At 38.6% G+C, this 25995-nt stretch overlaps 1 protein-coding gene across 9 annotated transcripts in view; it reads right to left on the bottom strand.

Annotated features, from left to right (window-relative positions):
- The window catches only part of CPQ (carboxypeptidase Q), a 558393-nt gene that overhangs the window by 158333 nt on the left and 374065 nt on the right, over nt 1-25995 (bottom strand). For all 9 annotated transcript variants that reach the window (XM_058698647.1, XM_058698646.1, XM_058698649.1 and 6 more), the window contains exon 7: nt 14503-14704. In XM_058698647.1, coding sequence (XP_058554630.1) covers nt 14503-14704 — 202 coding nt within the window. The remainder of the gene's footprint in view (nt 1-14502; nt 14705-25995) is intronic.

The following is a 25995-nucleotide window of genomic DNA, read 5'->3' as shown; positions in this document are numbered from 1 at the left end:
ATAAAAATAGTGGATTCTTGAGAATGAACTTTGTGCCAAGCATTTCACTTAGACTGTATTTTTTTTTCAGTATAATCACACGAAGCAGGTATTATTTTTTTTTAATCTTTTTAACGTTTATTTATTTTTGAGAGAGAGAGACAGAGACAGAGACAGAGCATGAGTGGGGGAGGGGCAGAGAGAGAGGGAGACACAGAATCTGAAGCAGGCTCCAGGCTCCGAGCTGTCAGCACAGAGCCCGACGTGGGGCTCGCACCCACAAACTGTGTGATCATGGGCTGAGCTGAAGTCCAACGCTCAACTGACTGAGCCACCCAGAAGCCCTGAGGCAGGTATTATTCTTCTCATTTTGTTTATGAAGAAATTGAGGCTCCACTAGGTTAAATGACTTTCCTAAGGTTCCACAGCTAAAGAATGGTAGAGCAAGATTTGAATCCATTTCTACTTGGCTCCTAAATACATGCTGTTATTGTCTCGTGCTATTTTATACCTTTCCATGGTTCTCAGTTCTGGCTGCCTTGTGGAATCACCTGGGGAGCTTCTAAAAACAGGTGTGCTCATGCCCCCTCTTTAGGCTTCCAAGTTTGTACAAGGACAGCAGGTACCATTCACACAGAACACAGTGGACTTGTGCTCCGGGAAGTTCGGGGGCCCTGGGGATGAATATGTTCTCAATAAATGATGCTTCCTGGACTTGTGCAACTGATGTGGTACTGCAGCCAGACCAATTAAATCTGAATCTTTGGGAGTGGGGTCCCAGGTTGATATGATTTTAAAAGCCCTCCAGGTGATTTTAAAGTGCAGTCAAGGGTGTGAAGCACAACCGTAACCTAAACACAGATCTTGGATTTATATTGGCTATGACTACACTAGCACAAAATGAAAACTTAAAGCTTATGGTGGGGCAATTAAAACTAATATGCCATGTGACTACAATTATCGGGATATCTCAGATAAAATCTTCTGCCAGGAATAGTGAGTGTGAAATCACTGGACAACAGATCTATTTATGTATTGAACTCTGCAGTACAGTGCTGACTAAAAATATTAAAACGGTATCTATAAATATCTTCATTCTTAAATATGACATCAACAAAAATTAATAGACTACATCTTCAAAAATGTAGATTTTGTAAAAATGGGTCCAGCAAACATTTTCATGTGGGTTTATATTTTCCATAACCGGATAGTTTTGGGTATTGATGAAGGCCATGCCCTTTCTCTACATAAGATTCTTTTCTCTCACCTGCCAGGAGACTATCTCAATTATTATGACAAGAAGGAAGGAAGGAAGGAAGGAAGGAAGGAAGGAAGGAAGGAAAGAAAGAAAGAAAGAAAGAAAGAAAGAAAGAAAGAAAGAAAGAAAGAAAGAAAGAAAGAAAGAAAGAAAAAGGGAGGGAGAGAGAGAGAGAGAAAGAAAAAGAAAGAGAAAGACAGAAAGAATGAAAGAAAAGAAGGAAGGGGGAATACTAAGGACATTTTTCATAACTTGTCCTAAATAGGCAATAGCTCACTCAGATCTCAAAAGATCCATAACTAATAGATTTTACAGAGCTCAACTTTATTTGATTTATGCATTATGAACTGGAAGGACAATTAAGATAGCAAATGTCATATGGTAAAAGAAAGTTTAGTTACCATGAATTATGCAATCTCACACTTTGTTATAAAAACAGGATGATGGGGAGACTTAATTCACTGTTAGAAATCCCCATGAGGGGAATGTATGAGAATATTAGGTTAAGTGGTTGTTGTGTTTTGTTTTTTTTTAACTTTAATACTGAGCAAAGGAAGGATCTTAAGCCAAAGTTACCTGAACTAAAGAGTCTACTATATATATCATTGAAATATAACTCATTTCTAGAGTAAAAAGTCTTTATCCAAATCCGAACTCAATTTTATCCAAATCTCTCTCTCTTTCTTTTTTAATTTTAGAGAGTGAGAGAGAGAGAGAGAGTGAGAGAGCATGTGCACGAGAGTGAGGGAGGGGCAGAGGGAGAGAGAATCCTAAGCAGGCTCCGTGCTCATTATGAGGTTGGACACAGAGCTCAATCCCATGACCCTGGAGTCAAGAGTTGAAATCAAGAGTTGGAGGCTCAACTGACAGCCACCAAGGTGTCCCATTACCCAAATCTCTTGCATTATGATATTTTTTCTGTTGCTTCCATAATCCCATACTTATTAAAGTAATCAAATTGATAAATACACTTTAGCAGATTTTTTATAAGAAATTGATGAGCTATCACAGTACTCTAAGGCTTATTTGACTCCAAATATATCCAATTACAGTCAGACTTCATTGTTGACACTGAGAATTCCAGTGCAACCAGTGTCGACCACTGTGCAATGTTTCATGGGACTACTCTATGTCTAACTAGAAGGTTTAATTTGGCAAAACTTCAAGCAGCAAAACATAAAAAATAATTTCAGCTTTAGCAAGAAACTGCTAGAAGACAGGCAGACCAATCTGTTAGGTGTGTGATCTATAAAGCTAGGTTTTGCCTTGAGTCTCCGAAAGGAGGAAGATGTGGGTTAGATGGAACCTACCCAATGGCTGGGATTGAGCTCTATCATGCCTCACTTCTGGCTGTCCTAAGTCCTCAGACTGGCATTCAGGTCCCAGCTGGGGTCCTAGGCACCTTTTCAGCTTTAGTTTATTTCCCTATATTAAAATAAACTCCAGCCAAACCAGACTATTCATCCTTTCAAGAACCCATTGCGTGTTTTAACCTATGCAATTTTGTTATTTCCATCATTTCATATGGAATGCACTCCTTCTCTATCCAACAAAACTCTGTTTTTTCTTGAGATTCAGGCAAATTGTCACCTCTTCTGTGATGCCCCTCACAATTTAATTCTTCTTTTGCCTGAACTTCTATTGTACTTTGTTCTTCCTGTGTCTAAACCCTCCAGTAACTCCTTGAGGATAGGGAGTGTACCTTATATATGACATTGGAATAAAATGGACCGATATATTAATTCTGGTTTTTCCACTTAACAGCTCTGTTACTTTGGACAAAGGAAGCCCCTTGAGCCCCAACTGTCTCATCTGAAAATTGGTTACAGAATAATAATGTATACTTCAAAAGATTCTTATAAAATTTTGAGATAATGTATGTAAAACAGCTAGAATAACACTTGAGACATAGCAGACACTCAATACATGTTAAATTCCCTCTTTATTCCTCTTGTCTGAATGTCATATAATATTTATTAGGTATCTCTTGAATGAATGAATGAACGAATGAATGAATGAAATTGTGAAACTGTCTGAGTCAGGTCTAAGAAGAAAGAGTACGCAGTAGTATATCCTGAGAATTCAATGATGACACTCAAGGTAATTATTTTAATAAGTCTCATAATCATTCCTATCTGTAACCTCTTTTTTGATTTATAAAGAAAAATTATAAATAGGCATTTAAACATTTTGAAAATTAGTAGTTTTGGGTTTTAAGACAAAAATATGAAAAACGGCAATGATATCACATTAAGGGTAATTTGTATTGTAGGTTAACAGAAATTTGTATATCTCTAGAGGAATATACATACTAAAGACAAATAATCCTATAATAAACAAACTGCTTTCAATAATCATGCTGTTACTGGTTGTGTGGTATTGTTATTCTGAAACTACTATGTGTGTGTTGTGGGATAAGGCAAATGAGTGGCTATGTTGTTGCATTACGAACCAGGAATTTTGGCAAGGGAAAAGGAAATGCAGATATAACATCAGTGAGGTAAGGTACAACTTTGTAATCCTGAGATTTAATTGGAAATATACTTCATAATATACTTTTCCTTTGAGAAAAAATATACATATTTCCTAGTTCTATCCACTGAAATGACCTAGAAACATTGACCAAGTCACTAGCAATAAGCACACTTAATGTTCAGACTGTGGCCTCTAAATACCATGACATTCTAGAAGAAACTGGGCTCTTTGGAGAAATAGCTAATTCCAGATCTGGGGAAGGAAATATACAAGATGGTCTGGAACATTTTGTCACATCACAAAGCTAGAATACTATCAATAACTACAAGAGTCATGTCAAAAGGACTCAGGGACCAGCTTTAAAAGGCTCTCACTGGCCAGAGATAGGATAATTTGAGCATAAAATAAACATACTGCAACAGAATGAAGCACATGTATATTTTTAAATCTAATAGTAAACAGCAATAGCAAAAAATAATCCAATTAGTTATTTTTGGAGGATACTAAGGAACCAACTAGTACATTTTAAAATAGGTAAGTAAAGGGAAAGAATGAAATATTTATCTTACCTTTATTAAATGAAAGTACCTAAGGGTGATCAGACAGTCAATAAGGGGAAAGCTCTTTTTTATAGAATTGTTTCAACTAATAATCAAAATTATCATTTGCAACCCCAATGAAATAACCTTCAATGACTGTTAACATCAAAAAAAGAGAGGCAAGTATATACTACTCCTGATGGAAGTAAAAAGCAGCACCTAAGAAGTATTCTTGCCAAAAAAAAAAAAAAAGTAAAGAAAAATCAAACTTGCATCAGATGAAGCCTCTAGCTTCAACCACCAATTCACAGGAAATATATGGGAGAGTGAAAACATGTTAAATGGTTCCATGGGAATGGAATTAGCTAAATCCAGACTATAAAGAAATCCCAAGGGACAAATTACTTGGTTTCTGTAACAAACAAGCAGCAAGAAAGAAGAAAGATGAAGGTAAAACCTATGGATTAAAAAAGACTTAAGAGATACCAACCACATCAACTGATTACATTGTTTAAACCTTATTCGAATCCTGGTTTTTTTTGTTTTTGTTTTTTTTTTTAATTTTTTTTAACGTTTATTTATTTTTGAGACAGAGAGAGACAGAGCATGAACGGGGGAGGGGCAGAGAGAGAGGGAGACACAGAATCGGAAGCAGGCTCCAGGCTCTGAGCCATCAGCCCAGAGCCCGACGCAGGGCTCGAACTCACAGACCGCGAGATCGTGACCTGAGCTGAAGTCGGACGCTTAACCGACTGAGCCACCCAGGCGCCCCCGAATCCTGGTTTAACAAAGAAAACTGTGGAGGGGGGAAACAGTTTGCACACAATTGAAAACATTTGAAATCTGGCCCTATATTTGGTATGATATTAAGAAATGATTGTAAAATATTTTTAGGAGGAATAATAGATTGTAGTTACACACATACACACATACACACACACACACACACACACACACACACACACGAGTCCTTACCTTTTAGAGATACAAATTAAAATATTTACAAATGAAATAATATAAAGGTGGGCATTTGCTTCAAAATAATCTCTGTGTAGGAGAGTGATTAAGGTATGGATGAAATATAATTGCCCACGAATGAAGAATTCCTGAAGTGATGAATACATGGGGATTCATTAATTATTCTACTTTTGTATCCACTTGAAATTTTCTGTAATAAATTTTTAAATTCATAATTTAAAATAATCTTGTATGCCAGGCCATTCTGAATTTTACAATCTAACACTTAAAGTAGGGATATACAAAGTTTATGTAGCTGGCAAGGAGGATACATATTTTGAGGTCCTACTTCCTTCGACTCTACTGGCCTTCATATAATTTTAAGGGTTTTTTCCTCAGAAACTTTCAATGTAGCTTTATTTAGTTTTCCATGATGAAGTCTTCCTCCTTATTTTTGTGATTATTAAGTAAACTAACTCACAGTCAGTCTTTGCTGGTGAACTCCTAGAGAAAAGGGGTCTCCTCTTATTTTTGTATCCTCCATAATTTATTTATAATATAGCTACCTGTTGAATGAAGTGTTACATAAGAAGTTAATTTGAGTATCTGTAAAGTATTAGGCGAAACTGACAGAAATTCAAATGCATAGGATGGGGAATCCAGAAGAACTAACCTTGAGACCCTGATAGGGGCAATTAGAGAAATGAAATTTTTCTAGGCTACATCGTTGGAAGGCATGGAAAACAGCTGAGAGAGAAATTTAAGTCATAGTGTTTTGAGAGTCATTATAACACAGAAAGTGGAGGAATAATTTCATGTTTTCCTCTGATTTTCTACAGCAATTGTCTTTGCAATTCCTCAATCTGCCTTCTCACTCCCAGTCCTCTCACTGAGTCTCCTGCCTGACTGTGATGGGGTATCCACTGGTATGAACTTTATGGACTCCCTTCTAAAACACTGTTCTCGTCAAGTCCCTCTTCTGCTGAAGATTTCTGGTGACTCTGCATCAGCTACAAGAGTTTTCCACCCGAAATTTATGCCTCTTCTTCATCTGGCCCAGAGATACTCAACTGTTCTTACCACCCACTGCTCTCCAAGATGAATCCTCTGCTCAGTGACGTTATTCCCCTAACCATTCCCAGTGGGGACACCTGCTTTTTGTTCATCCTATTTCTGTCACCAGAACTGCCCTTCTCTACCCTTTCTGTCCATTCTGATACTAGTCTTCAATAGCCAACGTAAGCTCTCCTTTTCCAGGTCTTTCCTGTCTCCCATCTTATGAGCTCCTACAGTTATTCTGCATGTAGTATTTATCTTGGTGCTATACCAAAAGCTTCCTTTTACTGTGATGTAGCTTTTCTTGTGTTCCTCTTCAAATCGATACATCTAATCAGCAACCATTTGCTGTATATCTATCATGTGCCAGGTAATAGTGAGTATCGTGGGTATATAAGTATGAATGAAATACTCTCTTGCTCCTTGATTCAGTTAAGAAGATAAAATACAAAGTATATTAACTTTAAAGTGAAAATATGTGCTTTAAAAACAGTTCCAGGTAACAACAGAAGAGACTTCATAAAGCAGTGTGTGACTAACTGCCCAATAGTGTAAAAAATGCCTTCTTCTGGCCCTACGCTGTAGTCAGTCATACCAGAGGCATGAGCCAGGTCTGCTTTGGTCAAAATACTCAATGGCTTCTGTGGAGTTGAAGCAGGTCGACTGCAAGGGGGAAAACTATTATTAGTTATTTTGATGAGCAATTTCCAATAGTGTACTATTGATGTGGATGGTATACATATCTATCTAGCATATAGCAGTCATGGAATATTAAAGCAAGAGCTCTGACTCACTTGAGCTGGAGATAAGAGGCAGCCACCTGCTATAATTTCCTGTGTTACCCTTCTCTCTTTCTAATATTTCTTCTCATTCTTGATTTCTTTGTTGTAGTCTGCCTCTTCTCCTTCCTCTTTCCCTCTCCCACCCCCTACAATGTAAACTCTACAAGAGCAGAGACATACTAAATCTTTTTCATGTCTGTCCTACGTGTCTAGAGCACCTGGTTTACACTTGAGACATGCTTGAGGATGGAATGAAACTGCCCACCTGTTTAAATGAAGGCTAGAGTCACAAACCAGAGATTGCTCTTTTCATGTACCCAGTGGGGCGAGGTCTGCTCACCAACCAGGAATGATCTCTCTAGACATTATTGGCAGAGAGCGTTTCCACCACAAAGGAGGAATCTCTTAATCAGGAACAGAAAGGGGCATAGAGATGCAGTGTTGGATTACTCCATCTGGGGACTAGGAGACGTACGAGTCCTGGGTTCAGAGGTTGGACCTTCAATTTATTTTACATTACCATTCCTGCTTGTGTCCTGACCTTCTCCTTTCTTGGAACATATTAGAAGAGAGGCCTTTGGAAATGTAGAAATGGAAAGTTTTGTTTAGTTCTGTTTAATGTCATATGAGGTATTAGAAACAAACAAGATGGAAAATATGTGAAATTCTGAGTATTCTGCATATTTGGTACTTCAATATGGAGTCTGAACTTTTTAATCATAAAATGATGAAAGAAATTGTGATTTTAAAAACAATACAATATGTGAAGAAAGAGGACAGCTCAATGAAGCAAAGCTGTCCCTAAAGTAATCACAGCTTATAGTTATGGCATTAGAGTTTATAAACCTCTTTCACATTATCCTACTCTTTCTACAAACCTAAACCCTACCTACTCAGCATTTGATTCATGGACACTTTGTCGAGGGCCAGGCACTTCTCAGGTACTTGGAACTCTGAGGAATTCACAATCAATCACCTCACAGTGAAAAGAGTAAACACCGCAAGGAGAGGGCATTATGGGGGCATACCCAAGGTACGCTTGTCCAGATCAGTAGGAGTAAAGAAGGCTTGTGAGAGGAGAACAAGTTGCTGAACCATAGATGAATAGGAGTTAGCTGCTGAAGAAAACAAAACCAACTGGGTCCAATGGCAAGGAAATGGGAGAGCACAGGTGTACCAGGAACTTCGGGGAATGAGATTTGTACAGGAGATTAACAGAAAGGGGTGGGGAGCCATGACACCAGACATGGCTGGTGTGGTGGCCGCACACCAGAGAGTGGAACAAGAAACACTTTGAATTCCATGCTAGGTAAAGATTATACTCTGAAGACAACGGGGAGATGTTGAAAGATTTTAAGCAAGAAGCAGAGACAAACAGATATTGCAGCTTTTCTTAGTTGCTTACCAGAGGAAATCCTCATCTTCTTCCTAAGGAATCCCAATTTTTCTTGTATATCAGGAGGCTACATTTTCAGTGGTGACTGGGCCCCACTCTAGGCCCAGAAAGTAAAATTTGATCAAAATAAACCAGTGTTGGTAATTCCACTCCATCGCCTCTGCCTAATTTAGCCACAGGCATGTTTTACAATTTTGGCCAATGAGACTAGGGAAAAAATCTGGTTTGCGGCTTCTGGGTGAGATTGCCTCACGATTAAAAAGAGATATCCATTATGGACATTCTCTCTTCCACTGTTGCACAGTGTGTGAGAATTTGTTGCTTAGAACAACTGCTGCTATCTTTGGAACATGGTGTGGGGTGGGGGGACTAGTCTGAAGACAAAAGTCAACATGCTGAGGATGGCAAAATGGAAAGATGTAAAGAACCAAGGTCCTTGATGTGGTAGTGGACTAAATCAAGTGTTGTATAACCTCTCATTCCTGAGCTCTTTTTAAGTGAATTTAAAATTCTCTTTTCTTCTGTTTTATTTTTCAAGGAAAAGCAACCCAACTAATAGATTGATTTTCAATTTAGAATGTTCATTTTGGAAGCAGTGAGCCAATTAGATGGAAGGGGTCTAAGAACGCAGGCTGGGGTGTTAGTAGGAAGCTGCCATAGGAAACTCAGTGAATACTGATGAGACAGGTCTGTGTGGTGGAGAGAAGTGAACAGGTTTAAGAAATAAATGAAATTCAGAGTAAGTGGGACTTGGAGACCATTCTGTTGTATGTAATGGATGATGACTCTGTGGTTTCTGGATGGTGGTGCCAGTCAGTGAGATAGGGGACAGAGGAGGAGGAGTACATATTGTGGCTTGGTGGTTACCATACTTGTTTTGCATATAAGATAACCAAGTCTCACTCAATAGAATGTATAGTTTGTGAGAGCACAGATCTTATCTATCTTCTTGACTACTGATTCCCTAGTGCCATACAGTAGATAACTAGTAAGAATGCTTAATAATAAATGAGTACAGACATACAGATGGCCAACGGATACAAAAAGATGCTCAGCATCACTAATCATCAGGGAAAAGCACATCAAAACCACAATGAGACATCACCTTACACCTTTCAGAATGGCAAGTATTAAAAGGACAAAAAATAACAAGTGTTGAGGAGGATATGGGGGAAAAAGTGTGGATGAGGATGTGCACTTTTGGTGAGAATGTAAATTGGTGCAACCACTGTGGAAAACAGTACGGAGTTTTCTCTAAAAAGTAAAAATAGAAATACCACATGATCCAGTAACTCTGTTTCTGGGTGTTTACCCAAAGAAAACTAAAACATGAATTCAAAAAGATATATGTACCCTTATGTTTATTGCAGCATTATTTATAATAGTCAAGATATGGATGCAACCTAAGTGCCCATCAATAGATGAATGGAATAGGAAGATGTGATATATGTACGTGTGTACGTGTATATATCTATATGTGTATGTGTATATGTGTATATATATGTGTGTATATATGTATGTGTGTGTATATATATGTATATATGTATATATGTATATACATGAATGTAATATTATCCAGCCACAAAAAAGAATGAGATATTGCCATTCATAACAACATGTATGAACCTAGAGGGTATTATGCTAAATGAAATAAATCAGATAAAGAAAGACAAATATCATATGGTTTCATTTATATGTGAAATCTAGAAAACAAAGCAAATGAAGAAACAAAGCAGAAACAGACCTATAAATACAGAGAACAAATGTAGTTGCCAGAGGGAAGGGCGCTGGAGGGATGAGCAAAATGAGTGAAGGGGAGTGGGAGGAACAGGCTTCCAGTTATGGAATGAGTAAATCATGGAGATGAAAGGCAAAGCATAGGAAATATAGTCAATGGTATTATAATAGGATTGTATGGTGACAGATTGTGGTGGTAGCTACATTGTGGTGAGTACAGCATAACATATAGACTTGTTAAATCATTATGTTGTGCACCTAAAACCAATGCAACATGTGTCAGCTATACTTCAATTTAAAAAATACAAAGAAAAAAATGAGCGTGGCTGAGAAAAATGACATCATTTGCCTAAGACAGCCCATGCAGTTAGACACTATAAAGCCAGAAAACACACTCTAATTCTTTCCAGCGCACTGTCTACCACATGCCAACAATATTAGAAAAAGGTTGACTCAGAGTTTGAAGCAGAGGAAACTCTTATTGGTAGGTATGGAATAGGGTAGGCTCACTCCCTCAGGTCACATTAAGAGAGTATCTAATTTTTTCATTAATGTATATTTCATAGAAGAGTTTCTAAAGAAAGAAGATGTCTGAGAAGGATGCATGCAAGGACACTTGGAAAACGTGGATTATATCTCATTACTGACATATTCCGAATGAAATAGACTCCTCTTGTTCTAACCTGGAGCTTGTAATTAGAGAATCAGGTAAAAAAAAAATTAAGATGGAAAGTCTCTCTGCTCTCTAGAGTTTTTGAATAGAGACTAACCAAAATCTCTCTTAGACCACTCTAAGCCATGCTCTTGTGTTGTGTTTGAAAGAGTCAGAGAACTATTTACCATTAATGTATGAGAATCATTAAAAGACTAGAAGATATTATTCTGCATTTCCTTTCAGTCTTTATTCCTTTAAGGGAAATAATCCTAACTGTTGTAGCCTCCCTAATTTATGCCAATCTTCTACTATTTTTTCTACCTTTATATCTCTTTTCTCAGCACCCTTCATTTTCTCCACAGTCTTAAGATGAGGGACCCGAAGCGTGTTGAGAAAATAATTGTTTCTGTGGTTTTGTTTTCTCCTCTCATGTCAGATTTATAAGAGTTTAAATGTTTCCCAAAATTAAGCTAAGAACTACAGAAGAAGAAAAGTAGAAACCATTGACTCTAACTTCAAAGAATTGATCACTGGGTACTCCTAGTAATCCAAGAACAATATTAGTGTGTAATTCAAATGCCAGATTGTGGGACACAAAAGTATTTTGGAAATTTAGAAAAGCAATAGAGTGCCATGGGCTGTTGTGGAAGGATTCATGGATACTGATGAAAACAGAGTGAACCTTAAAGAGCATCTAGGATTTGGAAGGGAAGAATAGGAAGGAGTATAGAAGGAAGTAGCAATGGGAGTAGGTTGGAGTGTAAAAATATCTAGAATAGTCAGTTTATGTGGAAAACACATCTAAGATACTTTAAAAAAACAAACTTCCTCCCTCCAAAGCCTTATCTTTATGTTGATAGTTATTATGTCCATTATGGATATCATATAGATGGATGAAGGACAGCATCTCTCTTCTCCAAAGATGAACCTTTCTTTCATCAATCAATCTACTTGGCTTCTATAATTAATGAAAATCATGTTGAATTTTAATTCTATCTGTGTTCTTAATTAGTATTTCACTATTGAGTACACAAGGAACATGAAAAAAAATGGGGCCCGCCATCAGACTACAGAAATTTGATAGGCATAGGACATGGTAGGGGCTCAATAAATACTTATTGAGTCAGTGGAGCAAAGAAAAGAAAAAGAGAAAGAAGAAAGATGGTGTTTGGGATATTATTTCTCATTAATTTTTCAAAAGTTAGGTGAGCAGTTATTTAAATCATAATTAATATTTCGAATGCCATCTTTAGGTTTAAGTTACTGCAACTTGCCAGGTTTTCATGAATAGAGGGTATACATACAGCTGGCATATTTTTATTTCTTTTTCTGATTAACTATGGTTCTTCATCTTTTTCTAAAATTCCAGAATTTTCAGTAGGTAAAAAGAGACACAATATAAGCAGTTCCATCATTTCTTCCAGAAATAGACCAAATTTGAAATATCAAAAGATAGCTTAATGGTAATAGGGGAAGACAGAAATAATTTGGTTCCATCTTACAGTATTCTGAAGGAAATTAAAAAGAATTCCAGGAAACATTAGCTGCAGTCTAAATGAACCACTGACGTTTTATAAGCCTTCCTGATCCACCGAGGTAGAGAGGGGAGTGGAACAAAGAATGTTAGAAGAAATAAGTAGTTATTTACAATAACAAACTCCTTTCCCCAGGGGTAAAATTTTCTAGAGCAGGAATGAACTGAAATCCTTTGCATAAGTAAGAGCTGAGTAAGACAAACATTTCAGACACTGCCATAGATTTGGAAGGCCATCTCAGCATTCCAGACTCCCCTGTGTTGCTGCACATTGTGGGAAAAGGGCCACCAGCCTTGAAAACAAAGTGGCCTGGTCTCAGGATAACTTTTGCCCTTAAGAGCAGGATAGCCTTGGCTAAGTTATTTAGTCCCTCTGAATCTGATTCTTTAATTGCAAAATAGGGATGACTGTACCTTCCCCTTAGCATGGTTGTATGGATAAAAAAGAGTGTCTACAAAAGCTTCATAGAGTGCCTGGTCAGTAACAAGAGCTCAAGAAATTGTAACTTGTATTAATTCTCAAGAAACCATAATGGAGCTCAAATTCCCCACTCCACTCCATTAGTTGGTGATCAAATCTGACCTCAGGTTGGCAAGAGGAAAAGGCCTCCTTACCTTTGTGAAGACAATCAAACCAACCTGTTAATTGCAAACAGAACCATTCTTATGAACATCTACATGGAAGGAATAAAGCTAGAGCAAATTCTCAATTATCCAGTGCAACGAAAGCAAGCGACCCTGGGAGCAGAGATTTTACAAGTTTCTTTGTTCTACTTCTGGTTTTGGTTTCAGCTCCTCCCCTGCCCTCCACACACCCCCGGTCTCCACTTCAATTCACCCACAGTCTGTCAGTCTTTTCCTCACATTTACCACCCCACAAACTTACTCAGGCTTTCTCAATTTTTGAGAACATCCCTATGAAAAAAGTTCAGCCTTGGGAAAAATCTAAAATTCAAACAAATTATTCCATATAGCTTAAAAGGGCAAATTGCCTTCCCTTAGACCTTGATCATAATTAGAACTGACAGAAATGTGAGGAGTCTCAGATCTGTCCAGATGATGCACAGCCCCATCAATGCAAATGATATTTCAAAATATGGTTAAAATGTACACATGCCATGAAACAGAATCTAGGTCCTCGTATTAGAATAAAGGAAAGCTCCTTCTATTTTTAGTTATGAAAGATTATTATAAACCTTCAAACTTAAAATATGCTTTAAAAATATACAATATCTTAAGGATAAGCTTTTAAAAAATCTTAAATCCATGCAGCATGCTATTGGTGAAGTCTATTTTGCACCTATGAATGCTCTGTAGCAACAGAAATAGTTCTGGAAACAGTAACATTAAAACTACTGAATGGCATAATATAAATAGATCCTTTAACAATGTTTTTGATTATGGATATAAGGAGGGAACAACTTCAGTTCATAGATGCTTAATATCATCAATAACCCTTTCCGATGGCCAGTCTAGGGCAAATTTGAGAAGCAGTATACAAAGACTGTTTCACGTTCTAGTTCTGTGACCTCTTGAGGCCAACTCCTATTTTGTAAGTTTATCCTTCCCCAGGACTTGTCTTAAAAATATCAACCTGATAAATCACTGATCATGTGAGATTAGTTTATGTCCAAGAGTTTTCATTAAGAAAAAAAGATGAGTAGGAAGTACCTTACCCTCAAAAAATAAAGCTCTACTGGTAAAATTTCAGATTCCATGGTATTTGGGTAGGGAATTATTTGGGTCAGAAAAGATTTCCTAGCACAGAGCTAGAACTAGAAGCATATTAATAGTAATAATTGCTTTGTACTCGATTTCTCAAATTTTGGTCATGAGATCACCATTTAGATACCTGTTTTAAAAAATAACCAAAAAAAAAAAAAAAACGTATTTGTAGGTGCAATCCAGGAATCAGTAAAGCAGAATTTCTGGGAGTGAGGAACTTATAATTTAGAAAAAAAATACAAATGAGTATTATTATTCCAAGTCTGGAAGTCATCAGATTATGGACAAAGCTTAGAGTTTCCGTGTATTAACTGGCCTATCAGTATCCTCTGTGGCATGTTTGAATAGCAATTTTATTTTAAATCAGTAGCAGAACCTAAGGAACACCAACTTCATCGTTTGGTCTTACCAGGCACTCCAGCTTGGATCCAGAAGTTAATGTCTGTCCCTTCTCCAGCCCTAAAGACCTGTGTGATGTTGACAGGCTGCAGCAGGCTCATGACCTCCTCCACGATGGTCCTGGCCTTTTCGCTCCCAGTGAATTGGAGCCCAGAGGGTAAGAAGGTTCCCAGATCAGACTCCATCACCAGGCTGTAGTTGGAAATATTTGCCTAAACAGAAGAGAAAAGTGTTTGGTTCGTTATCTGTTGCCTCTGTGCTTTCTCCTTAGGAACTATCAAACAATAATAATCAAATGCTTTATCTCCTCGGCAGTTCTTACCAAAACACACGCTTCTCTGCCTGACCTCCGGTCTGGTCTGCATGTTAGTTAAGTGCTCTGAGATGTACAATTACTCATTTTGGGATTTGCCAAACACAAGTTGACTTGGAAGGATTAAAAAATATAATGAAAGGAAATATAAGGCTTAATATTGAAGTTACTCAATTATTTCTGCTAGCAATAATAGTCTTTCCACCAATTTTCTTAAATGCCTAGTGTGTACCAGGATACGATTCCTCCTACATGGTAGGTACCTCCAGATAGTGTGAGTCATGCTCAGACGAAAGAAGGTATGCCCTGCGGACCTATTTCTCCATTTTTCTTTCCTCTAAATGAATATTTGATCTTATTTTAATTGTGAGTTCTGCTGAAGCTTAAAGGCATCAAACCGACAGGTCTGTCTTGGATTTCTGATGTTGTTGTTCCATTTGTTGAATCCCCAGGGAGGGAGCTAATAGGACAACACATGAAGCACTGCTCTCTCTGGTGTACAACCAGAGCACTTGAAACCCTGGCAACTGTGTCAGGCCACTAGTTTGTAAGCTCTTTCCAAATAAAGTCTGCTAAGAAAGCCCACAGTGGTTTCATGCAGGCTGTATTGTCACTGCAAGGGCTTAGAATATAAGACGCTGTCGCCAGGTTGCACAACTAAATTGCCACACAGCCCTAAGACTCACAAGTTTAAGGACCTAAAAACTAGCCTGACCTTCTGTTTCTCAGGAGCCATTCACTTCTCCAAGACTGGTCTACTACCAACAACTACCTGGTTGAGTTATTCCCACGCTATCCTTGGATGGCACCGCTAACCATTCCTTAATACTCACCCAGTAAAAGTCAATTAATAACATTTGCACAGGGCTTCCAGAGAGGTTTCACATTTGCAATCTCCTTTTATCTGCTTCTATGACCCATAAAGTAGACGAAGCAGCTTTCTAAGGTTGCTGCTGTTTTACAGAAAAGGAAACGAGGATTATAGAGGTCAAGTGATTTGCTCAACGTCACACAGTTGCAAATGGTAGAGCTGAGTCTGGAGTCCTACACTTGCCAGGACTCCACACTGCCATCACTAGCATAGGATGGAGGGATAAGTAAGGCTTGTTCTGAATTAGAATGCTTTCTCACTTACATAACAGTCTGAGGGCTGCATGTTTTTTTGTCTAGAACAGATTCCTTTTTACGATGATCTCCTAACTTGCCATGGAAGCGTACTATTGTTACAAGGGCAAGAACAGGAACGGTGGATTCTAAAGGAGGGTCTTGCAGGCAATTATAGGACTGAATGGGGTGGCCCGTGGGATTAGCAACATGCTTTGTTGCTAATGATTGATAAAGTTAACAAAGCAGAAGTCTTCTCACATTTCCACCCTCGTTTCTAGGAGGTTTCTGTCTTCATGGTGATTTTCAGAGAAGGACCTGAGGCACTCATAATCAAATGTGTCATCTCAGCTTTCAGCTGTGGCTACTGCACAACAGCAGCATCATTAGAGTTAATAATATGCACAATATTTGCATTAATGTCTCACATTCAGGGCTTGTTTAGCTAGCACACTGATGCTAGGTCAGCAAGTTGACATGTTATTTGGCAGTCCTAACCTTCTCCCCTCATATGTCCTGCTACTTCTTACCCCAAACTCTACCCTCTGTAAAAAAGAGAATAGAAACATCACAATAATCTGTAAATGAAAACATAATCGGATAATCTTATATGTGAGGGTTCCCACACTACAGGCAGATCCCATCCTTCCAACAAGAAAATTAGACAGAGTGCTCCTAGTGTCGCACTATTTAGGTTAAAGTGGGGCTAGGCAGCAGTTTGGCTGTGAGACCCAACACTATGGAGCAGCCTGGTGAGGCGACACAGCCCTGGACCCACGCTATTCTATTCCATGCTGGACTACCAAGGGGGTCACTGGCTTTCTCTCTCTGTCCCCAAGTCTTGTCATCTTGGCTTCTGGCTTCTCCATCGGTAGGGTGGGAGAAATGCTCTTTTTCAAAGCTTGAATAATGAGCCAGTGCACGTGGAGCTTTGAGCACCTTCAAAGGTAAGACCTTCGTGGATCACAGTGAGAGTGGCTGCGTGAGTTGAACTTGCCAGAGCTCTTCACAAAATGTGCATTAAGAACTTCTTGGCCCTCTGATTCGGCTGCAAATGAACAGACGTCCTAGGGACAGGGACTCCACAGTTTGTGAATGCCCCTGTACAATGTCACAGGATGTTGCTAGGAACATAAAGAAATAATGTATATAATGAAGTTTTTAACGGTATGTGTGGCAGCCAGTTTAGCAGAGAGATAAAAGAGTATGGGCTTTGGAATTACTCAGACTGGGTTCAATTCTCAGATGAATCAGTCATTGGCTGTGTGACTTCATGCCGTCTATGTAACCTCTCAGTTTCTTCCTCTGTGAAATGGGCATGACAATGGCAGCCAGTTCACGGAGTTGTAAGGAAGAGTTCATGGTGAAGCCTGGTGCAGAATTTGCACTTAATAAGGTTGTCCTCACTGGTCTTACTACTGAGCATCTATACTTCTCAAACTTCCAAGGATGGTCTCCCCATAAACCATTCAGTTAGCTGTTACAAAGATGACAGGTGGCATTTTTCAGGGCTGCCTATTACCAGATATTGTAGGAAATGCTTTCCAGCTTATGCCAGGTAATTCTCACAACCACTCTGTGAGACAAGCGGTACTGTAGTTCTCATTTCACAGAGGAAGCAATGGAGGTTTAGTAACATTACCTAACTTTTCCAAGGTTACCCTGTCAGTCAGTGGAGCAGCCAGAATTCAGATGCAGAGGTCTGCTTTCCAAAGCTCTCCACCCTCCACCACCCTGTCTGCTGAAGCTTTCTCCCAAGTGTCAGGCCACAAGTCCTCGGTTTTAATTTAAAAATACGGGGACTGTAGTTAAACAAATGCATAGAGTTTAAAGTTATTTTTCATGATCATAATAAAAGGTCTGCTTGGGCAGAATTTATCATCCCTGCTAATAAAGTAATTTGATTAAGCAAAGGAAAGAGTAAACAAAACAAAAACTAAACTAAACAAAACAAAAATCCCCAAAAAGCAAACAAGTCTTGCCCCACAATTTCCTCCCAACTAGAAATAAAAAGCCTAAAATAATAAAACATCTTTTCAAGCTGAATTACACAGGATATTCAGATGTCAGTAAACCAGAATTCTGGCGTAGGTAGAGACATGTTTAATTTCTATTCATGTAGAATTTTATTAGCTGCTGCTAACATGATGGCAGCATTCTATTGTTTTCTATTTATATATAAACATCTCCATATGTTTTTAATAAAGAACTAAGAAAACACATCACCCACCATCCATGGCATTCATTTATGGAGTCACTGTCTAATTGTTAGCACATGGCGAAGGACTCGGGAAAATAAAAGGTCTCTGCACAAAGAAACTGGAATGAGTAAGCTAGGTCACTAGGCTGTTAGAACTGCTGCTTCGTGGGAATGCGTCATTACAAACATCCGTGTTCCTCACTACGCCACGAGTTGCTGGGAATGCACTCCATGTAGATTTGAAAAGCTGATCACAGTTAGTGACAGGCCAGGAGTCATGCTCGTTCCACTCAACCATCTTAGTGCACATAACAAGATCTTTGTCCTTCTGTTTTCAGGCTGTAGGAAGAAATCTGTTTCTAGAGACTGAAAACTTTATTCCTGAGATAACCAGCACCAGTTGAGAGAAGCTGTGGCACGTAGATGAGGAGGCTGAGCAGCTCAAAGATAAGCTCAGATATTATCTGTAAGCCCCCACTTTGCTCTCGTAATAAAGAGAAAAGTCTCATTATTAGGAGCCATGGAAACTGTTGTTCATTGCTGTGTAATGTACATAACGCAATGAGGGGAGATGCTCCTGGGTAACTTAGTTTGGCATCATTGGATTAGGTAATATCTGCTCAGGGTTGAGGACCCATAATTTTGTCTTGTGCTACAATCACATCCTATCACACTTCCTTTCTTTTTTCTTTTCTGAGAGGACCAGGTTACTCTGCCAAAGAACAATTTGGTAACTATTAGCATTCTTTAGGTGCAATGAAAGATTAAAAAGAAAAAAATGTTTAAAATACATACTGCACGCTTTAAAATGCTTACTCCCTAATATAAACACAAAGATGATGTTTGTGTTCTTTGCTTTTATAAAATTCCAGGCGATTCTTCTTCAGAAATATAGATTCAAGTTCAACAACATCTCCTCTCCCCTCAAATTTGGCTTTCTTCTTTCTTTGTTTTTTAATTTTATTTTTTTAATATAATTTATTGTCCAGTTAGCTAACACACAGTGTATACAGTGTGCTCTTGGGAGTAGATTCCCATGATTCATTGCTTACATACAACACCCAATGCTCACCCCAACAAGTGACGTCCTCAATGCCCATCACCCATTTTCCCTTCTCCCCGGCATCCCCCACCAACCCTGTTTGTTCTCTGTATTTAAAAGTCTCTTATGGTTTGTCTCCCTCTCTGTTTGAAACTATTTTTTCCCCTTCCCTTTCCCCCTGGTCTTCTGTTAAGTTTCTCAAATTCCACATATGAGTGAAAACATATGATTTCTGTTTTTGACTGACTTATTTCACTTAGCATAATACCCTCCAGTTCCATCCACATTGTTGCAAATGGCAAGATTTCATTCTTTCTCATTGCCAAGTAGTATTCCATTGTATATATAAACCACATCTTCTTTATCCATTCATCAGTTGATAGACATTTGGGCTCTTACCATAATTTGGCTTTTGTTGAAAGCGCTGCTGTAAACATTGGGGTACATGTGCCCCTATGAATCAGCACTTTTATATCCGTTGGATAAATTCCTAGTAGTGCTATTGCTGGGTTGTAGGGTAATTCTACTTTTAATTTTTTGAGGAACCTCCACACTGTTTTCCAGAGTGGCTGCACCAGTTTGCATTCCCATCAACAATGCCAGAGGGTTCCCGTTTCTCCACATCCTTGCCAATGGAAAAACATTCCATGCTCATGGATTGGAAGAACAAATATTGTTAAAATGTCAATACTAACCAAAGCAATCTATGCTTAAATTACATTCCAATTAAAATTACTCCAGCATTCTTCTCAGAGCTAGAACAAATAATCCTAAAATTTGTATGGAACCACAAAAGACCCTGAATAGCCAAAGTAATGTTGAAAAAGAAAACCAAAGCAGGAGGCATCACAATATTTGACTTTAGCTTCTACTACAAAGCTGTAACCATCAAGACAGTATGGTATTGGCACAAAAACAGAGACATAGACCAATGGAATAGAATAGAGAACCCAGAATTGGACCCACAAATGTATGGCCAACTAATCTTTGACAAAGCAGGAAAGAATATCTAATGGAAAAAAGACAGTCTCTTTAGCAAATGGTACTGGGAGAACTGGACAGCAACATGTAGAAGAATGAAACGGACCATTTTCTTACACCATACACAAAAATAAACTCAAAATGGATGAAAGACCTAAATGTGAGACAAGAAACCATCAAAACCCTAGAGGAGAAAACAGGCAACAATCTCTTCGACGTCAGCCACAGCAACTTCTTACTCGACATGTCTCCAAAGGCAAGGGAAATAAAAGCAAAAATGAACTATTGGGACCTTATGAAGATAAAAAGCTTCTGCACAGCAAAAGCAACAATCAACAAAACTAAAAGGCAACTGACAGAATGGGAGAAGATATTTGCAAATGACATATCAGATAAAGGGTTAGTATCCAAAATCTATAAAGAACTTACCAAACTCCACACCCAAAAAGCAAATAATCCAGTGAAGAAATGGGCAGAAGACATGAACAGACACTTTTCCAAAGAAGACATCCAGATGGCCAACAGACACATGAAAGGATGCTCAACATCACTCATCATTAGGGAAATACAAATCAAAACCACACTGAGGTACCACCTCACACCAGTCAGAGTGGCTTCTTCTTTGTTTAAAAGCTTTTATTTTCTCATGATGTAGGTGACATATCTTTGGTTTTTACCTAAAGTGGCACTGCAATCCCAAGATCAAATGAAGAAGTAAAGAGACTCCTCTAATTATTCAAATTAATCATGTAGCCTCTCCAATTCAATCTTCAAAGAAGTAAACTTCACCCTGGCACAGACCAGTATGTCTCAGTATCACTTTCCTGCACCATAAATGTTAGTATTTTATAAATGATGGTGGTGATGCTGTTTGGTCAGTGGAAGGCCCAAAACAAGTTCTCAGAAGCACATCGTCTTATGATACCGTGGGCTGAGTTGATGCAATCATCTTTTCCAGCCATGCCAGTGACCTTGGAATTCCCAGTTCACGGAGTGGAGCAGTGGTTTCTTCACAGAGCTCCAGCTCAAACAGCTGTCATGACTGAATAATAGGTAAAGCAGTTTCTCCCTGCTGTGCAAAGCCAAGAATAGGTTTTACTTTCTGGTCAGGTCTACCCTGAAGTTCAGCCTTTTATGTCTGTGGTCACCAGTATTCAGTTTTGAACATCCTTGAGTACCCAAGGGAGAGCCAGGAAAGGGATGATGACAAAGTGGAAGGCCATAGGTTATTTCTATTTGACAGATAAACTGGCTGGGGGAATGGGCAGTCTAGGGTAAGTTACGTTACTACTAAAAGTGCAGACACCTATTGTGGTTCAGTTGCCATTCTGCCTGGAGACGGTACAGAATAAATGGCTTCTGAGGATCCCTTTCCAGCCCTATCATTCTCTATGTATGCACAGAAGGCTTCTGTTGTGAGACAAACCCGTGTTTTCAGGCAATCCAATTTTTACAATGTCATCCAAAGCACTCTAGATCTCAGTGAATTCTCCTCTTGAGGTGGTTAAGGTCCATAGATAGCCTTTAAACTTACTGAAAACACATGATCCCTCCATAAATGTCACTATGGTAACAATAGTGAGCAGAGAAGGCTGAAAATATGGCATAAACGTAGGCTAAAAGAAATAGGAATTTTATTTATATCATAAGAGGAAATGTAACTGACTATATTCACATTTCCTTTAGGAACAAAAAGAATACGTTATCTAGAGTATGTGGTAGACTTAAAAAAAAAGTTTACATGGCAAGCTAATGTCAATCTCAGTTTTAAATTTTATTCCTGCATGTCAAAGCAACATAATCAATACTCAGAATCGGTGGGACTCGAGATCTCCACCATTTTGATTCTTTTAAAACAATACATCGCTCAGGTGTGTCGTGCTACCAGTTGCATATACACTTCAATATGCAGGTGCAGAAGAGAAGTCTCCAATACAGCCAGGTCTGTGAAAGCAGCCTTCTCCACCTTCTCTCTATCCTTCTCAACCCCTGCTTCTCATGGCGTCTCCCCATCAGCGTTTCCTCTTGTACCCATCACACTCCCCCTCTTCCCCAGGCCCAAACAGAATAACTGAACTGCCTAAATGAGGTAGCCATCCTTCAGCTGACCTTCCTTACTCAACACTGTTACCTGCTAAATAAACATAAAGACATGTTTCTTGTTTTTGATGACGGGGTTTTACCAGCCAAAACGGTGCCTTCCTGTTGACTTCTAATCCCTTTCTCCTGACTGGGAAGACTACAGCGGCTTCTTTTTTTTTTTTTTTTTTTTTTTTTTTAACGTTTATTTATTTTTGAGACAGAGAGAGACAGAGCATGAATGGGGGAGGGTCAGAGAGAGAGGGAGACACAGAATCGGAAGCAGGCTCCAGGCTCTGAGCCGTCAGCACAGAGCCCGACGTGGGGCTCGAACTCACGGACCGTGAGATCATGACCTGAGCCGAAGTCGGACGCTTAACCGACTGAGCCACCCAGGCGCCCCTACAGCGGCTTCTTTAAGCCTTCCTCTAAGACCAACAGCCGACTTCACCTTCTATAAGTGGACAGGTTATTTGTTTTAAAAAATATAGTACTTATTTTCTTGTCCTGCAAACACAGACTACTCTATATTCTAGAACTCAAATATTCATTCAATGCTGGGGGATATCATATTAAAACACAATAGTTAAGTCTACTTTCTCTACAGCCTGTAGACAAGCACAGTATTTTTGGATTATGACAATACTCTCATATGCTTTCTTTGATCAAGCAGTCTTTACTAATGTTAGTAAAGATGCTAAATACAGTTTTAGAAGTAATTTTGTTTTTGTAAGCATGCCGTTTTTTTTTCCTCAAAAGCAAAATATTGGGTCTGAAACCTCACCCCCCCTGCTCCCCCCCCCCCAACAAACCCACAATAATATGCAAATATGAGCTTTAGGGCTCTTGGTCTACTCAAGTGACTTCATGCTCTACCTCTCCTCTTGCCTTCCCTGCCTAAAACGCCACACTCCCATCTAATATGCTGGGTTACTGATCTTGATTTGATTTGTATTTTTATACCTACCTTCTCCAGAAAGGATTCAAGACTTCTTATAAGAAAAGGGCCTAATGCCATATTTTTAAAAAGTATCCAAACTCTCAAGAACCAAGAAAATGCCATGAAAGCAAATATCAAATCTGTGTGGATCTCTGTTATATTTCCAACTTACATAACAGAGCTCAGCACATAGTGGGTGCTCAATAAATGTCAGAGGAAAAAGAAAGTCACAACCAGGAAACCTGACATGATACCCTAACCGCAATTTGAGGATACAATTTAGCCCTAGCTTAAGCTGCCAGGGTAAGAGGGAAGATTGATGTATTACAGAGCTCTCATTATCTAGGAAAAGAAAGCATACCACCATCTCCTTGAAAAAAGCAACAATTTTTCCACCGTTCAGTTCTAAGAGTTATTATTATGTGTCTCTTTATATGAGGAACATTGAAGAAAATAACAGAGTCTCCAATAACAGTTTTACAAAAGAGGCAGAAACACTTTTCCGAACATCATTTCCTATATATTGATCCTCAATTAAAGCAAAAAGGAAAATATTAAGTCATATTTCAGTAAAGGTGTTTATTCAACAGTTACTGAGATAGTAACAGAGCATAGGGTGACCATACATCCATGTTTGCCCTTGGCAGTCACAGATTATATCCTTTGTCTTGGCATGATTATTAACAGTGCCCCCTTTATCTCACAAATGTTTCCCAGATTTAGTAATAGACCATATTGCCAATCTATTTATTTGTATATACAAATACAATTTATTTGTATATAAAGATGACAAAATAGGCTTGCTTCCTTGTAAGAGGGCAGAGTTTCCCAGCAGAGGCAATAACTGGCTGTGATATTAAAAATGTGTTGAGTTTTAGGAAAGAGACATGCACAAATAAGGGAGAGTAACTACTGGAAAACATTGGGGAGAGCCTGGGAGAGGAGGTGATGTTTGGCCTGAGCAAAGCCCCTCAGCTGAAGTGCTCCTGTTAGAACAGGGATCTTGTTAGTTCATTACTGCACCTCCAGGGCCTGCCAAGTGGCATTTGATGATACTCGTCAAATGAGTAAATGAAGAAATGATACTGTTGTAAGTATCCAAATAATGTTGTCCAGACATGTAGCTTTCTTTGTTTTTAATTTTATTTATTTATTTTATTTATTTTTTATTTTTTAAAATTTACATCCAAATTATTTAGCATATAGTGCAACAATGATTTCAGGAGTAGATTCCCTAGTGCCCCTTCCCCATTTAGCCCATTCCCCCCTGCCACCACCCCTCCAGCAACCCTCTGTTTGTTCTCTAAGAGTCTCTTATGTCTTGTCCCCCTCCCTATTTTTATATTATTTTTGTTTCCCTTCCCTTATGTTCATCTGTTTTGTTTCTTAAAGTCCTCAAATGAGTGAAGTCATATGATTTTTTGTCTTTTTTGTATGGAAAGAGCCCCAATGTCCATCGATGGATGAATGGATAAAGAAGATGTGGTGTATATATACATTGGAGTATTACTCGGCAATCAAAAAGAATGAAATCTTGCCATTTGCAACTACGTGGATGGAACTGGCGGGTATTATGCTAAGTGAAACTAGTCACTCAGACATGTAGCTTTCTAAGAGAGAAGTGGAGAGAAGACAGAAGTAGAACTTAGGCAATCTCTAAAAGAATAAATATAAACATATCCACATAGCTTGGTTCTTTGTCTTCTTCAGATCTTTACTCAAACGTGACCATCTTGATGAAGACTTCCTGGCTCTCCCGCAACACAAACTCAGACTACTTCCTCCCCACATACCCTGTCTCTGTTCCTTATCTTAGTTTACTCCTCAGCTGTCCCCTTCATCTAACATACAACTTTACCTCTTTATCCAGTTTGTTATCAGTCCTGATGCCTGGAATGGAGGCAAGATGAGGGCAGAGTTCAAAGTGGTACCCGGAATTTAGAAGGTTCTCAGTCAACATGTGCTGAGTGAATGACTAAATATATGTATTTATGTGTTTAAAAACGCACACGTGTGTATATATATGTACCTGCAAACTCTGCAAACCCATAACTAGATGCTATTATGGGTGACAGTGGTGGTGGTGAAGATGATGATGATGATGTGGCTGCTAGTGTTGGTGATAAGGCAACAGCAGTTTTTCAGATTCTGTTCTTTTCTTTTTTTAACCTTCACAAGCAAGCACAGGTTCAACAACTAAAGTTGTAAGCTGAATCTGTAGTGACTATTTTATAAAGCTCTTAAAAATATACAAATTTTTTACAAGATTCATTATAAATGCCACAAATAAATACATCTAGGAAGGCTATCTAGAGCGACAGCAATATAAAATGGCATTAAATACGAGTGAAACTTCTCAGGCTCCTTCAATAATGGAATAATAAGCTACTCTTACCCTGGAAGCCATGCAGCAAAAGCTGTTTCCTTCTCAAGTGAAAAAGGGCTGAATACATCTCTAGCAGACCCTACGTCATCATCATTTGACCACCAAAGATGAGAACCCTCAACACTCAAGACTCACTAGAATAAAATGGCCATCATTCATAGCAGGAGCAGAGGATGAGGAAAAACAACTGAATCACCAAGTGGGTATTTAAATAGCATTCTTCAAATGCGAAATAATTTTTATTGACTTTTAAATGTTTATTTATTTATTAATTTTTTTTTTTAATTTTTTTTTTTAATTTTTTTTTAAATTTTTTTTTCAACGTTTTTTATTTATTTTTGGGACAGAGAGAGACAGAGCATGAACGGGGGAGGGGCAGAGAGAGAGGGAGACACAGAATCGGAAACAGGCTCCAGGCTCCGAGCCATCAGCCCAGAGCCTGACGCGGGGCTCGAACT

The sequence above is a fragment of the Neofelis nebulosa genome, chromosome 14, assembly GCF_028018385.1.
Source record: "Neofelis nebulosa isolate mNeoNeb1 chromosome 14, mNeoNeb1.pri, whole genome shotgun sequence".
Lineage (NCBI taxonomy): Eukaryota > Metazoa > Chordata > Mammalia > Carnivora > Felidae > Neofelis > Neofelis nebulosa.
This window is presented reverse-complemented; position numbering and strand designations above follow the sequence as displayed.